The sequence below is a fragment of the Sorex araneus genome, chromosome 5 (genome assembly GCF_027595985.1).
Source record: "Sorex araneus isolate mSorAra2 chromosome 5, mSorAra2.pri, whole genome shotgun sequence".
NCBI lineage: Eukaryota > Metazoa > Chordata > Mammalia > Eulipotyphla > Soricidae > Sorex > Sorex araneus.
In genome coordinates, this window is record NC_073306.1 from 113,706,183 (window position 1) to 113,722,760 (window position 16,578).

The 16,578-nt window shown below is 49.0% G+C and overlaps 2 protein-coding genes across 2 annotated transcripts; both read left to right on the top strand.

Moving 5' to 3' along the window:
* Positions 1 to 2,964: 2,964 nt before the first annotated feature.
* Positions 2,965 to 3,543, top strand: TMEM217 (transmembrane protein 217). The gene has a single exon (XM_004619350.1). It carries the CDS (start codon positions 2,965 to 2,967, stop codon positions 3,541 to 3,543), a length of 579 nt encoding a protein of 192 aa, XP_004619407.1.
* Positions 3,544 to 14,767: 11,224 nt separating this feature from the next.
* On the top strand, positions 14,768 to 15,322 carry TMEM217B (transmembrane protein 217B). Its single transcript, XM_055139932.1, has one exon. The coding sequence runs from the start codon at positions 14,768 to 14,770 to the stop codon at positions 15,320 to 15,322; it is 555 nt and encodes a 184-aa protein (XP_054995907.1).
* The last annotated feature ends 1,256 nt before the right edge of the window (positions 15,323 to 16,578 follow it).

Consider the following 16,578-nt stretch of genomic DNA (forward strand, 5'->3'; position numbering starts at 1 on the left):
AGAAGAATCCCGTGGACTGCCAAGGCCTTGCTGTGTGTCGCTTCAAGGAAACAAAGCTTAGATTTTCAGTGGTGCAGCGAAGTTCCTATAACAACAACAACAAAACCAGGAGCCACTTGATTACTGTCGGAGTTTGTTTCTCTCTGAAGTTGCCATTGATTCACGATTGATAAGGAGTACCCTATTCAGCAAGGTCTTCCCAGCCTGCGTCGAGTCTGAGAGAAAGGAAGGAGCACTGTTACAAAGGCTACGGGTCTCCTGAGCACTGCCCAAGCACAGAGCTACCATGGCCCCTGAGCAACACTAGGTGTGGCCCCCAAACCAAAAAAATCAATAGTAAGGAAGGAGAACGAGAGAAAGGTAAGGGATCCTGGTCCTTTTCTGAGGAGAATGGGAAAGAGCACCCCCCTTCCCTCTCACTGGCCATGGAGAGCTCACAGAGAGCAGGTTAGTCCAGGGTCACGCATCTAGCTAAGACCAAAAGGAGGCCCGAGAAATACACCGAGGAAAGGAGCTTACCCCACATGCAGCTGCCCCCAGGTTCGATCCCCAGCACCCCACATGACCCCCTGCTATCAAGGCTCAAGGCATGTGTGCTGAACTATTCCTAGGTCTGCCCATGTTGCTTAAGAGAATCAAGTTTACTGAAATGGATTGCTCATAATTCTAGGTCATTTTTATGTTTCATTCTTTTTCATTTTTACGTTTCATTATTTGTACAATGTCTGGCCTGCTTTTATTTACTAACTTGTTTGTTGAACACTTGTGACTCCCTGGTTCAACCCAAGAAATAGATTAGCTAGAATTCACATTTATCTATATGATCTATCTGCTTCTTCCCTCTCCCTGACTCTTGGATTTCTAGGGAAACAACGATTCTGTATTTTTCCTTTCTTTCTTTCTTTCTTTCTTTCTTCCTTTCTTCCTTTCTTTCTTCCTTCCTTCCTTCCTTCCTTCCTTCCTTCCTTCCTTTCTTTCTTTCTTTCTTTCTTTCTTTCTTTCTTTCTTTCTTTCTTTCTTTCTTTCTTTCTTTCTTTCTTTCTTTCTTTCTTTCTTTCTTTCTTTCTTTCTTTCTTTCTTTCTTTCTTCTTTTTTCAGTTTTTGGGCCACAACAAGCAATGCTCAGGGGTCGCTCCTAGATCTGTGCTAAGGAGTCACTCCTGGTGGTGCTTGGGGGCCCATATGGGATGCCGGGGATTGAACCCAGGTTGGCTGCATGCAAGGCCTATGCTATTCCTCTGGCCCCTGTATTTTGTTTCTTATTCCCTTTTAATGTCCCCAGTTTCCTATCCACCATCCCAGCCTGTCCCTTGAAGGCACAATCAAGTTTACTTCACATTGTTTATTACAACACAAAGGCAAATGAAATTATCAAATCTTAGATCAATAAGCATCCATTTGTATTAGCTGTTATATCTCACTGTACTCTCAGTCCTTTTTTTCATAATTTTAATATCTGAAACAGATTTAATTTGTTAATTTCTTTTTTTTTTTCTTTTTGGGTCACACCCAGCGATGCACAGGGGTTACTCCTGGCTCTGCACTCAGGAATTACCCCTGGCGGTACTCAGAGGACCATATGGGATGCTGGGAATTGAACCCGGGTCAGCTGCGTGCAAGGCAAATGCCCTACCCACTGTGCTATCGCTCCAGCCCCTGTACTCTCAGTCTTAACAAATATTTTAGGTATTTCTAGAATCCTAGGTTGCCATTATTGTTGTCTTAGCATTTTTAGCATTCCACTGGATTTTAGTATTGCTTTTTTGTTTTTTGGTTACTCTTTTGGAGCTACAACTGGTGATGCTCAGGGGTTACTCCTGGCTCTGCACTCAGGAGCCTCTCCTGGCAGTGCTCAGGGAACTGTCTGAGATGCCGGGGATCCAGCCTGGGCAAGCTGCATATGAGGCAAGTGGTTTTTTTTTTTTGGCTTTTTTTTGGGGGGGTCACACCAGCAATGCACAGGGGTCACTCCTGGCTCTGCACTCAGGAATTACCCCTGGTGGTGCTCAGGGGACCATATGGGATGCTGGGAATCGAACCCGGGTCGGCTGCATGCAAGGCAAACACCCTACCCGCTGTGCTATTGCTCCAGCCCCTACGAAGCAAGTGTCTTATCTCCCTGTACTACATCTCTGCAGCCCCACTGCTGGCTCCTTTGAAGAAAAAGACCCACAACCACTTCTTAGCTTCTCTTTTAGCATTTGGTATCCAACAGTTTTGAATCATGTGCCTAAGTATAGCTTTCCTTTTGTTTACCCTAGTAACGTTCTGTTGATTTCTTGAATCTATGGATTGGTATTTTTCTTTGATTATGCAAATCTTCAATGATTATTTCTTCAAACATGCTACCTCATTTTCTCTCTCTGAGTCAAAACCTCATCATATCCAAATTGCCTCTCCTTCTTCATTGTTGTTGATTATTTGATGCTCAGGGCTCCTGCCGACTCTGATGGGAGACAGCATGGTGCTAGGGTCGAACCCAGGGCTCCTACATGCGAAACACTTGCTCAGCCCCGGGCCCAGCTCCCCAGTCCTGATACATTTCTCTGAACTTCTTCCCCCAATTACTTTTTAAATTATTTTTTATTTCGGAGCCTATTTATTTAGCAGTGTTCATGGATGACTCTGGACTCTGTGCTCAGGGACACCTGACATTGCTTGGGGGAATGTGTGTGGTGCCAGGCACCAGATAGAGGTTGGCTGCATGCAAGGCAAACACCTAAGAGCCTGATTTTGTACAGGCTCTCTGGTCCTCCAATCAATTTTAAGCAACTCTTAGTTTTTAGACCACTCTTCTTTCCAAATGATTTCCAAATAATTCCAAATTATTTCTTGGTTTATATATTTCTCTCTATTGCTTCTCCAGGGAAGCTGGGGAAAGGAAGGAGAAAACCTAGTGATTCATCACATTGATAGGAACTAGAACACCCCTCCTATTTTTTTGTCTTCACAGGAAGTATCAAGATGAAACAGAAGTACTGGTGTGGGATGACTGCCAGAATGGGTACCATATTGTCAGGGGCATTTTCCATAATTTCTTCTAATATGTACCTCATCTTTGAACAAAACCACCTGAGCAGGATCAATTGCTCAAAATACAAGGCCAATTACTCAAGTATAAGTTTCCATAATTGGCACTTTAGTTGCAATTGTTTAGAAATAGTTTTCTTCCTGTCTTTCTTTACCATCATAGTGAGCGGCTTCCTTATATACTCCGTGTACACCCGGCTTTTGAAGGGCTTGTTGTTCTATATTATCTGGATCATTTTTTATGAATGTATAAACATTCTCGTACAGATCTACACCAATAGCAGTACCACTGCTATACCTATCCGAGCTCTGCGCTGGTTTGGCTTGATTATCCGTCTGTCACTGCACTGCTTTTGGATATTCTTTGTCATCAATGAAGCACATATGATCTACAAACTTAAATGCAAGGTTCATGTAACTCTCTTCAACAGACACGTTTCTTTAGGCAATGAGGATATCACACGGCGACTATCAAATTCAAGCTCCTTATCCCAGCAGTTTCTGTACTATTAACTGCCCCAAGAGGCCCATCCACCTGGGGCAGCTGTTTTTAACCTTTCACCTTGACTGAGAGGGTGACCAAGTAGACAGGCCCTCTCCCTCCCTGCTGAGGAGGAAGGAAGAGGGAGCCACATGCATGGTCCTCACAGCTGGAGCATGCTCTCCTCCGAGGATGTCTAATTAAAGGATATCTTTGCCCAGCATGCCTTGCGTTTTTGTTTGTCTAATTTTGTTTTTCCTGGTGAGTACTATTTTAATTGTCAAAATGAAGAAAGCAAGGGAGGACAGAGAGAGAGAGAGAGAGAGAGGTGAGAGAGAGGGAGAGAGAGGGAGGGAGAGAGAGGTGAGAGAGGTGAGAGAGGGAGGGAGAGGGATGAAGAGAGAGGGAGGGAGGGAGAGAGAAAGGTTAGAGGGAGAGAGAGAAGGTAGAGAGAGAGAGGGAGGGGGAGAGAGGTGAGAGAGAGGGAGGGGTAGAGAAGGAGGGAGAGCACTGAATGTTCTTTTCATACAGGAGGCCCAGGTTTGAGCCCCCAGCACTGCAGAGTCCCTCGAAACACTCCTGGTAGTGATGCTGAAGCACCACTGGGTGCGGCCCTCAGAAAAACAAAGCTTGGCAGTGCTGCTCTGCTGTCTGTCTCTGAGCCTTCCTCAGCCCGCAGCTCGCCGGCTCCACCAAGGGGCACTTAGATACCGTTCACACTGTGGTGGCCCAAAGGACAGTGTTGCTGTGGGCATCCCCAACCCCTTTCGGTGACTCTATGCTGTATTCCAGATAAGTGGAAACGAAAATAGAGAACATTCCCCAGTTTCTGCTATTAGTGCTGCCCTCGGCCCCTCAGATTTGTCACGGAGTATGAAAGGCATGTGGCTGAGGTAGAGTGTTGGTCCGGCTGCTCTGTCCATCACTGTGCTGGACACTGTCGCTACCCCCTAGAAATGTAGGCCACGAGGACTGACTCAGAATTGCTTGCTGGTTTATAGGGAAAATGAAATAGCTACTTATGAACCAATGAGCCAGCCATAGGAGACGGGGTATGATTGCATGTTATCACAGGCCAAAGAGATCAGTTTGTCTGTTAGTTCAGAAAGTGTCAGAAGTGACCTAAACCAGGACTGAAAAAAGTCAGTGTCTTCAAGCATTAGGCATTTTCTTAGGTTTTTTTGGTTTTCTTTTTGAACCACACCCAGCAGGGTTCTTCTTGGTGGTGTTCAGGGGACCATGTGGTACAGGGGAATTAAACCGGGGCTCCCACATGTAAAGCATGCCATCAGACCTTTGAGTCATCTTCTCCAGTCCTATTTGTGTTTTGCTTTGGGGCCACACCTGGCGATGCTCAGGGGTAACTTCTGGCTCTGCACTCAGGAATCACTCCTGGTGTTGCTTGGGGAACCATATGGGATGCCAGGGATTAAACCCAGGTTAGACGCATGCAAGCTAAACACCCCCCCACCCCCCACACCCTGTGCTATCACTCCAGGGCCCTATTTCTTAAAAACATGGGTCAATATCATAACTGAATGACTTAATGTAAGATAACCTTTTGCCTTAACTTTTGTCTTTTCTTAATCTCTTTCCCGAGGGGTCACTGACATACAGTAAATCGCACATGTTTTAGGTGCACAAACCGGATATCTATTTGCCTCCTCCCCTCACTGCTGTGTGAATGTTCCCGGGGCCGCACTCCCGCCTGCCAGTGGTGCTCATGCGTGTAGCTGTGCTGCCGGCTGCGGCAGGCTGCAGAGTTCATGTATGCAGCTGCGTGCCCTCCACGGCCCTGCTGTGTCCTCCTTTATCTCAACTCAAGGAAGTACCCACAAGGCTGTTCTTCCTGCCCATGCTGCTAGCACATTTTTTCTTTAGTTAGGAGCAATTATGAATAGTAAAAGGCAAAAAATTTATGTGATTTGAAGGGAAACGAGAGTTAGCAATTATGAACAGGGTTACACACATGCACAAGCATGGGGTCAGGGAGACAACTTAACAGGCTGAGCTCATGTTTTGCACATTGCTGCTATCATATGATCCTCACATGTTCCAATGAGTGTAGCCCCAAGGCAGGAAGAGAGATAGGTAGTATAGGAGGTAAGGTGCTTGCCTTGCATGTGGCTGGGTTAGATCTCTGACACCACATATGGTCCCCCAAGCCAGGAGTAAGCCCTGAGCACTGCCAGGTGTGACCCAAAGCAAGTGAACAAACAAAAAACTCAAACATGCATAAGGCCTTGTATGGACTTACAGTTTTATTGTCTTGGATAATTTTCATTTTAATTCTTAAAGAAACTGGCAATTTTCATCCCAGATAAATTGTATTATTTTATTTTTTTTTATTTTTTTGTTGCTTGGGCCACACTTGGCAATGCTCAGGGGTTACTCCTGGCTCTTGCTCAGGAATCACTCCTGGTGGTGCTTAAGAGACCATAGGAGATGTCAGAGATTGAACCCAGTTTGCTTGTGTGCCAGGTATCTTCAGAATTGTATATTTTACATTCCCAATGATAGTGTATAAGAATTCCAGTTCTGGGCTGGAGAGATGGTACAATAGATATGGCACTTACCTTGCACACAGTCAACCCAGGTTCAATCCCTAGCACCCTATTTTGTCCCCCGAACCTTTCAGGAATGATTCCTGAGCACTACTGGGTATTGTTTTTTTCAGTTCCTCTACCTCCTTGCCAGGAAATTATTAGTATGTCAATATTTTTTTTTTCATTTTAATAATTCTACTTGGTATGCTGTGCTCTCTGTCCTCTTGTCATTTTTACTTTTGTTTTTCTGAGCCACATCGGCTGGTGCTCAGGGCTGACTCCTGGTTCTGTGCTCAGGGTTCAATCTTGACATGGCTTCGGAGACCCCCTGGGGTGCCAGAGATCAAACCTGGATTGGCTGTGTGCAAGGCAAGCACCTTATCCACTGTACTATCCAGCCCCTCGTGGTTTAACTGTCCCCTTTTAAAATGACAAATTATGTTGAACATCCTTTTAGATGCTGTATTAGCACCTTATGTCTTTTGATAAGGCATCAGTTTAAGTCTTTTGCTCATCAGGGCCAGGGAGACAGCACAGGGGTTATGATGCTTGCATTGCCAGACCAGGGCTTGGTCCCCAGCACCACATGGTCCCCTCAGCACGGCTGACTCCAGCCTTGGAAGCTCTCGCACAGCTGTGAGGCCGTGGAAACCCCGGCTCTGCTGGACAAGCAGCCAGAGCCCCCCATCTTCCCCCCAAAAAGCATTTTTTTTAATTTGTAATTTGAAGTTCTTTATATTTTCTCTAGATCCAAGATACAGGTCCTGGGGGCCAGAAAGTTCATACAGCAGATAGGGCTCCCACCTTGCATGCAGACAACCGGGGTTCAGTCCTTGGCACCCCACTGGGCCCCAAGACTGCTAGGAGTGAGCCCTGAGGACCACTGGGTGTGACCCCAAAACCAGATTTAAACCCTCTATCATATATATGATTTCTAAATATTTTTCCAAATTGTGCCTGGTCTTTTTTTTTCCATGTCTTTTGAAGAGCAGAGATTTTTAATTTCAATGAAGTCATATGTAACTTACTGTATCTAGGAAATCTTTACCTAACCCAAGTTTTTCTCTAGAAATTATACCCTTAGCCTTCACACTTAGGTATGTAATCTCTCATGAGTTATTTTTAATATATGGTAAAAAATATAAGTCAAAGCTCACTTTTATACTCTGATTTGTTCCAACACAAATTGCTGAAATACTTTTGAGTTGGTACCAGACACACACACACACACACACACACACTTTTTTTTCAGTGGACCTATTTATTTTTATGTCAGTGTCACTCTGTCTTAATTATCAGGGTGATTTTATTACAAGTGTTTATTGTTATAAAATACTTTCATTTTTTGCCACTTATTTGCCACATAATTTTCCACTTCTTAATCTGTGGCTTTCAAAATTGTTTTCAAAATTGCTTTGGGGAGCCACCATATAGAAGGAGAGGCACTTGGCTTGCACTCGGCCCCGCCAGCTCAGCCCCAGGCTGCCTCAACACTGTGTATGGTCTCTTGAGCAGCGTCATCGGGCCCCTCCTGAGGAGCACAGAGCTAGAAGTACCCTGAGCACTGCCAGGCGTGACACAGAAACCCAAAGAAAAGAGTCGCTTGGGGTGTGGAGGGACAACTGAAAGGGCAGGAGCATGTGGCTGGCCTGTGGTGGCCCCGGTCTGACCCGTGCCACTGCAGAGCCCCAGCTGCCCCTGCACTGCCAGACACACAGAAAATCTGGCAGCCTCTCCCACCCGTGCCACCGTGCCACACCTTGAACCTCCGGGAGCATTCCCTGGGTCCCCCTGAGCACTGCTGGGAAGGACAAAAAATTCTTTTTGTTTTGATCATCGTAGGTTCTTCGTATTTCCATACTAACGTTTGAATTAGTTTAAAATTTCTAGTTTGAGGGCCAGGGATACCTCGGGAATGAAGCACCTGCCTGGAGTTATGAGGTCTGAAGTCCGACCCCTGGCACAGCCCCACACGCCAAGTGTATCCATGGCTCTGCCACTTGGGGTCCCGGGGGCAGGGGCACTGTGGTGTCATCTCCAGCATACGGCAGCCAAGTGTGTGTGCACATTACAGCTAAAGTGTGCGACCGGGACTTTTGGTCCCTGAGCAGCGCCAGGAGTGGTTGTTAATGTCTAGCTGTGTGGCTGGAGTGACAGTATGGCAGGTAGGGCATTTGCCTTGCGTGCAGCAGACCCGGGTTTGAACTCTGGCTTCCCATATGCTCCTGAGTGTCACTGGAAGTGATCCCTGAGTGCAGAGCCATGATTAGCCCCGAGCACAGCTGGGGAAAGCTCCCAAACAAAACGGAACAACGGAGACAGAAAGAAAAGAAAAAGGAAAAGAAAAGAAAAACTATTAAAGGAAACTATAATTAAAGAAGTCAAGGAAAATATGATATGTCATATCCTATAGGGACTGTTAGAAAGCGGAGAAATCATACAGTGCAGGCGTAACTTGGGGGAGGCCTGGGTGTGATCCACGCCCACATGAGCCCTGAGCAGTGCCAGGAGTGGGCCTGGTGGAGCCCAAACGTCTCTTGCACTTTTGGAGCACCACCAGATGCGAGTCCCGAAACAACAACAGAACCAAAGGGAAATTCTGGAGTTGAAAAGTACCAATAATGGAAATAAAAAATTGGGGACCAGAGTGACAGTACAGTAGGGAGAGCGTTTGCCTTACAGGCAGTTGACCTGGGCTCAATTTCTGGCATCCCAGATGGCCCCAAGCACCACCAGGAGTGATTTCCCGAGAGCAGAGCCAGGAATATCCTCTGACCCAAAAAGACAAACAAACAAACAAACAAAAAACCCAACTTTGAGCCAGCTGTGACCTAAAAAGACAAAAAGAAAATTCATGAGAGGCTCAACGGTAGATTTGAACTGTTAGAATTAGTGAATTGAAGAGAAGTAATAGAAGTAATAGAGCAGAGAGATGAAAAATGAGCAAAACCTAGAAAAACAAAACTTTTAAATTCAGTGCTACAGCCAACATATGCAAAATGGGAGTATTGAAAGGAAAAGAGAGAAGAAAGATCATAGAAGTACTTAGTAGGACAGGTATAAAATATTCACCATGCATGCAGCTCAATCCTGGCTTCATTGCTGGTATCACATATGTTCCCCTAAGAACCAGGAGTGACCCCAGTGAGGCCCATTCAGAAAGAGTGGGTAACAGTAGAACACCACGGTCATCAATGAATTCCCTTTGTGCTAACCCTAGAGGCACATTCCACTGTGTCTGAAAAACTAAACAAAGAATTCTAATTAATCTTTATTTTTGTCAAGCACAGGACAACCCCTGCTCGGAAGAGTTAATTTTGAACTTAATTTTCAATTTCTTTTGGGCCATTTTATCAACAGTCCCAGCCCAAAAGGTATGTAGAAGCCTGGGGTAGGTTCCAGCATCTTGATTTGGCAAGGGATGCTTGTAACTATCCTAGTGCCTCAGAATAATCAAGTCCTAGATTTGTAAGGACTTTCCCAGACAACACAAAGAAAATCCTGCAACCTTGAAAGCAAGGAAGATTAAAATAAAAAGTGCTCCCTGAGCAGAAAGCCAGGAGTAGCCCTGAGCACTTCCGTGTGTGGACACCTCTTCATCCCCCAGGAAAACACTTAAAGAGAGAATGGCTGGGGCTGGAGCAATAGCACAGCGGGGAGGGCGTTTGCCTTGGCCACGCCAACCCGAGTTTGATTCCCAGCATCCCATACGGTCCCCTGAGCACCGCCAGGGGTGATTCCTGAGGCAGAGCCAGGAGTAACCCTTATGCATCCCATCGCCGGGTGTGACCCAAAAAGAAAAAAAAAAAAAAGAAAGAATGGCTAAAAACTTTCCAAATTTATTGAAAAACACCAAGTTACATACCTCGGAAACTCAACAAACTCCAGTTTGGGTAGAGAGTTACAAACAGACATTACATGGGAACGATGCACAAGCTGCAGAAGAGAAGTAACTTTTTTTTATTGTTTTTGTGGACCAAAGCAGTAGTACAGAGGGTAGGATGCTTGGCAGCTGACTTGGGTTTGGTCCCCAGCACCATATTTGGTCCCAAGAGACCCACCAAGATTGCAGAGCCAGGAGTAAGTCCTGAACGTCACTGGGTGTGGCCCAAAGACCAAAAGGAAGAATAACCTTATCTAAACCTCAGCTATGAATAACTTTGTACATCACCATGCTTTAATTAAAAAAAAATTTAAGACAAGTAGAAAAAGAAAAGAACAAAGACAAACTGAGGAACACCCTTCTCCCCCAGCAACACAGCGGGCGTTCCAGTCAGGGTGGGGGTGGGAAATGCTGGGTGGGGGAGAGAATAAGGGAATTCTGGGGAGGGAAGCTGACACTGGTGGTCGGATTGGTGTTGAAACATTGTGTGCCTAAAACTTTGTGAATCATGGTTCTTTAATTAAAAAAAAAAATCCAAACAAAAACAAAGACAATCTTTTTTTTTTTTTTTTTTTTTTTGCTTTTTGGGTCACACCTGGCTCTGCACAGGGGTTACTCCTGGCTCTGCACTCAGGAATTATCCCTGGCGGTGCTCAGGGGACCATATGGGATGCTGGGAATCGAACCCGGGTCGGTCGCGTGCAAGGCAAACACCCTACTCGCTGTGCTATCGCTCCAGCCCCAAGAAAGACAATCTTTCTTGTTGTTGTTGTGGGAGTGTTGGACCATGCCCAGTGGTGCTCGGGGCTTAGGGGACCATGCACAGTGCCAGGGATTAAGCTGGGGTTGGCTACGTGCACAGTGAGCACTTTAACCCTCATCGTATCTTTTCTGCCCAAGACAGAACCCTTGAGAGCAGCGAGAGCAAAGCTTCAGGGCAGGAGGGAACCCCAGCAAGAGTAGCAGCTGATTTCTCAGCGCAAAGAGCAGAGGACAGAAGTCAGTGGGATGATACATTTACCTTCATTTTTATTCTTGAATCAAAAACACCTCGAGGGCTGGAACAATAGTATGGCAGGAAAGGCATTTGCCTTGCATCCAGCTGAACCGGTTCCATCCCCAGCATCCCAGATGATTCCCCAGCACCTCCAGGAGGGATTCCTGTGTGTAGGAATAACCCCTGAGCATCACCCGGTGTGGCCCCAAATCCAAAAGCAGAAAAACCAACCAAACAACAACAGAACCACCGCCAGGGCTGGAGCAATAGCACGGAGAGTAGGGTGTTTGCCTTGCACACAATCAATCCCGGCTTGATCCCCAGAACCCCTGAGTCACCAAGCACTGCCAGGAGTGATTGCTGAGTGCAGAGCCAGGAATAACCCCTGAGCAACACTCAGTGTGGCCCAAAAACCAGAAAAAACCCAAACCACAGCAACCAGTCCAGAACATCTGCCTCAGAGCCTCAGCCTCAGGCACCCTCTGGGGAAGGACAGCTCAGCCCCCACTGCCACAGCAGCCCAGGGCTCCCAGGGCCCCCTCCAGTTTAGGAGTCCCTCAGTGGTCGCCTCGCCCCCTCCTGCCACCTGCTGTCCCATGGCCTAGGCGGCAAGAGTCTCCATGGCTGCTTTCCTGGGGGCAGTGGTGAGTCGGGCACAGCTGGCGCGGGACAGGCAATGCCAGGAGCTGAGCCAGGTCTGCTCCCCCACACCTGTGAAGCCTACACCCTTCTCGCTCAGCCCTCGGGTCTCTCTCCCGGGCTGTGACTTTTTCATGTTTTCCTTTTTTTGCAGTGCAGGGATGAAAGTCAGGGCCTCGCATATGCAATGTGTGAGGCCACAGCCACAGCCTAAAAGAAAGATTTCTATTCTGTTTTTCTTTTTCTTTGTTTAGTTTTCGGGGCATACCTGGCTGTGCTCTGGCCTTGCTCCTGGCTCTGTGCTCAGGGATCACTGCTGACGGGGCTTGGGGGACCATACATGGTGCCGGGATGCAACCTGCATGCAAGGCCAGCGCTCTTCCACTGCACTGTGTCTCCATCGCTAAAAGGGGTTTCTATTTTTTTCTCATTGAATTTAAATATTACTTTTTATTTTTTAAAAAATTTTCTATTAATGAATCACCATGAGATAAAATTACAGACTTACAAATTTTCATGCTTACGTTTCAGTCATACAATGATCGAGTACCCATCCCTCCACCAGTGCCCATTCTCCATCACCAATGATCCAGCATCCCTCCCACCCCCCCACCTTGTCGCCTCCACGCCACGATGTCTCTGTGGCAGGGCATTCCCTCCTAAAAAGAGTTTCTAAAATGTGGAGCATATCATCACCATAGCACACACACACACACACACACACACACACACACACACACACACACACACACACACACACACACACACCCGCATCCCAGCTGCTCTTTGCCTGTGTTCTCCCTTAAATACAAATCCTGCTTACTTGTGTTTATGCTTCTCTGCGAAGGCCGTGGTCTCTCAAACACACACACTTCTCACACCTTTTAAGATCAGTTTCAATAAAAAACTATCTTGCTTCAGAGGGCCGGGCGATAGTACAGAGGACTCGCCTTGTGCCCAGCTGACCCAGGTTGGATCCCGAGCCCACCAGGTGTAATTCCTGAGTGCAGAGCCTGGCGTAACGCCGAGCATCACCAGGTGTGACCCAGGCACCCCTGTAGCCCCCCCACAACACCAAAAAAGAGCCCAGCGAAATAAAGCAAACGGCTTTAGCCCATCTCTGTGCCCTGCTGCTGTCCAGTCCCAAGGGTGAAGACCCGCTCTCCCTGTCACTGCCTCCGGAAGCCTCCCTGATTCCCACTCCTGCACCCCGAGGGCTCTAGATCACGCCCCCACGTCTTGTCTGATGAGTTTCCTGCAGAGTAAAGTACAGCGAGTGAACCCGGGACACTGAGGCGGCAGAGTCCCCGCTGCCCCCTGCCACCTCCATGGCACTGGGGCTGGAGTCCTGGTGACGCCAGTGTCCCTCCCCCAGGGCACAACAGCCCACTGTGTGGGCACCACAGCAAAGTGGGTGTGACCCCCCAGGTCACCTCAACAACAATGATGAAGGGAGGCAAAGGGGGGAAATCCAGAAAATGGGCTGGCAGAAGGTGTGGGGATCCCAACACCCGTCCCAGGGGAGCTGCTCCCACAAGCCCCTCCCACAGTCAGGCTGCCAGGACAGGGACAGGGACAGGAGCTCCATTCCTGAGGTCTGGGGAGTGGGTGGCCCTTGGGTGTAGGAAGCTGCGTTGAGGAAGGGGCTGGGGGCAGGAAGGAGCCTGAGGGCCTGAGAAGACTCTAGTTTCCTACTCCAGAGAACCAGTGCCGGAGAGGAGCTGCACTCCCGTAGCTCGAGAGAGACGCAGCCTTGGAGGCGCCGATGTGCAGGTGAGCGCAGTTCTCAGACGCATTTTCTGTCTTGACCCGCAGGTGCTGGCTCCCGGCTCCCCAAAGCCTTAGAGTGCCCTCAGTGTGGAGAATCCTAAAGACGCCTCTTGTTGTGTGGGTGAGGTGATCTGGAAGCTGCTAAGGGTGGCTGTTGCGGAGCAGGGTGGGGGCTTCCCGGCCTCCTCATGCCTCAGTAGTGGCCTCCATGAAAGCCCCGTAGGGAGGACCTGGCGGTGGCTCAGTGTGTGCCCTAAATCCAATCCCTGGCACTACCCCCACCTCCGACTGCTTCTGCCAGTGACACGACCACGTGTGCAGCCCAGACATGGCAACAGCAACACAAAGAAAGACAAGTACACAGAAATTATAAGGGAACGGGCCAGGGAGAGAGCACAGCGGGGAGGGCTCCTGCCGTGCACACGGCTTGCCCGGGTTCGAGCCCCAGCATCCCCTATAGTCCCCAAGCACCAGTAGGAGTGATCCCTGAGTGTTAGAACCAGAACTGAGCCCTGAGCATCTCTGGGTATGGATCAAGCCCCTTTCCCCAAAATAAAAAGATAAGGGGAAACAGAATATCCTTCAAGACCAAACAAAACCGAAAGGACAGGCGAGATAGTCAAGCAGGGCTCGGGGTGGATCCCCGGCACCGTTCAGGAGGGATCTGAGTATGTGAACCCTGGGTTCCGCCAGCGGGAGGGGTGGCCTCAAACCAACCAACAAATTAAAGTATTTATAAAAGAGACAAGAAAAGGAAGAGGTGCAGAGAGAGCGGAGCCCGAGGGGGAGCAGCCCTGCAGCCTCTCTGGCTGTGGTGCACATCCTACTGTGCTCTTTCGGATAGATCAGTGACCTCTGAAGAAAAGGGTCTCGTGCGCTCTGCAGACCCGCCAGCAGGTTAGTCCAGCTGGAAGAGGGGTCCTGAGAAGATCCAGTCTGGAGCTGGTTGAGCCAAAGCACAAGTGACCACGGGCCAGTCTTGAGCGGTTGAGCCCGGATCCTGTGGGGTCTGGAGCCGCTTGGTGCCCAAGCTCTGGGCGTGAGCAAGCCTGCACACACATGAACACTCAACTGCAACAGGGTCCGAGAGCCCTGTTCAAGGGCCAGAACTCTTATTAGCTCACACTACTCCAGATAAAGGTCCCTCCGCACCCCACAGCCTGGCACCTCCAAGCTGGGCTGGCACCACACCACATGCTGGACGCTGCCTGGACGCGCCTCCGGGGATAGAGCCCTCCCTTCCCATACGTGGGGCCGGCAATAGCTGGGCAGGCCAAGCAGGGAGTGGGTCCACTGTCCCTTGACTTTCAGCCACTTTCATGGCTTAGGGACTTTAGCTGGGTGCTTTGTCCTCTGGTCATGCTGCTGCATGCAGCTTCCTCTCTCCCCTGCAGGAAACACACTGGCGAAACATGCACAAGATGAACAGAATGTTCTCCTTCATGTCTGGCGTCTTCACGATCCTCAACACCATCCAGCTCTTCATATTCGACCTGAACCAGACAGTGTGGATTAGCTACAGTATCCAGTTCAGTATCTTCTGGGAGGTCCGGTCCAAAACAGTCAACTGGATCCTGGCCAACGAGGTTATTGTCAGTGTCTTTCTCTCCTCCATCACCTTGAGCACCAGTGTCTTCTTCCTCTATTGCCTCCACACCAAAAGCTATGTGGGCCTGGCGGTCTACAGCGTGTGGGTCGTGGTCTACGAGCTCCTTTCCTTCTCACTGGGGCTGCTGGCAGAAGGCATCATCAAGACTCAGTTCAAGGAACTCATTCACCTCAAATTTACCTTCCAAATATTGCGCATGCTCCTCCACTTCCTGGCGCTGCCCTTCATCCTCAGGTACATGCTGAGCCTCTACGAAGATGCCAAGACCCAGGTCCGCGTGGCCCGCTACTGCCACTCCTCGGGCAGCATGGCTCGCGGAAAGTCCATGCTCAGGACGGGGCCACTGTACCAACACCGGCTGCCCTGACCCGTGCTGAGCAGAACGGGGGGCCGCAGTTCCCAGGCCAGCTTCGGGGGTGATTGAGCCGTGTGCCTAGGAGCCGAGGATTCTTGGCGGGGCAAGGAGTTGCATGGGTCCGTGATGGTGCCTGTGTGTCAGACCCATGTTCGCATTGAACCCACTGCCTCCCACAGGCAGTCTCTGCTGTTTCCCTAGCCGGGTCCTGGAGCGCGCTGGAACCCCCACCTTGCCATTCCTCTGTGCCAGTCTTTCTCTTGGCGTTGCTCACAGGTGCATGGTTCTGCTGAGACCTGGATGGACAGGGCTGTCCAATAGAATTTTGTTTTGCTCATGGAAATTCTCTGTGACTGTGCCATTGAGTCCTTGGAGTGTGGCTTTGCTGTCCAGGAATCTACATTTCTGTCTTTCTTTTGTGTGGAGCAAGGTAGTTCTTACTGAACTGAATTTATTTAGAAATATGTATGGGGCTGCAGTGAGTACAGAGGGTAGGGCATTTGCCTTCATGTGGCTGACCTGAGGTTCAATCTCCGAGATCCCAAACGGTCCTCCGAGTACCGCCAGGAGTAATATCTGAGTGCAGAGCCAGGAGTAACCCCCGAGCATCACTGGGTGTGACCCAAAAAGCAAACAAACAAACAAACAAACAAAGAGAAAAAGAAAAGGAAAAAAGAAAAGAAAAAGAGGAAAGAAAGAAAGAAGTGAGGGCTGGGGCTGGAATGACATAGTACAGGGGAGGGTGTTGGCCTTATATACAGCAGACCTGGGTTTGATCCCGGCATCCCCCATGCCATGCCCCCCCCAGCACCGCTAGCAGTGATCACTGAGCACAGAGCCAGGAGTAAGCCCTGAGCACTGCCAGGTGTGGTCCAAAACCAAAAATAGACACAAAATACGTGAGGGGAGAGGAAGAGAGGACATATGTGTCCAAGAAAGAACACAGGCTCCTCCAGAGTGGAGAAAGACAAGGAGAGAAGTGTGGAGACAGGAGGCCAGATATGTGCTCGTGAAGAACACAGGCTTGAGGAGAAGCCAGGAATTCCAATTCCGATTTCACTCCATTTGAACGGATTCCAGTCTCTCTAGCTGCCTGTGGCTGACTTGTGAGTCATTGGAGAGAACAAGAATCTGGAGTCCTGTTCAGCCCTGCGCCTCAGCCCTGCGCCCCTGCCCGTTTCTTGCCGCTCTGCTCCCCTCCTGCCAGCCCCTACCCAGCAGGAAGAATCCCCACCTAAGGCGGCCCGGGATTAGGGTTTAGCAGTTGA

Excerpts from the sequence above, each read along its gene's own strand:
- TMEM217B (XM_055139932.1), top strand. The coding sequence starts at position 14,768 with ATGAACAGAATGTTCTCCTTCATGTCTGGCGTCTTCACGATCCTCAAC.
- TMEM217 (XM_004619350.1), top strand. The coding sequence starts at position 2,965 with ATGAAACAGAAGTACTGGTGTGGGATGACTGCCAGAATGGGTACCATA.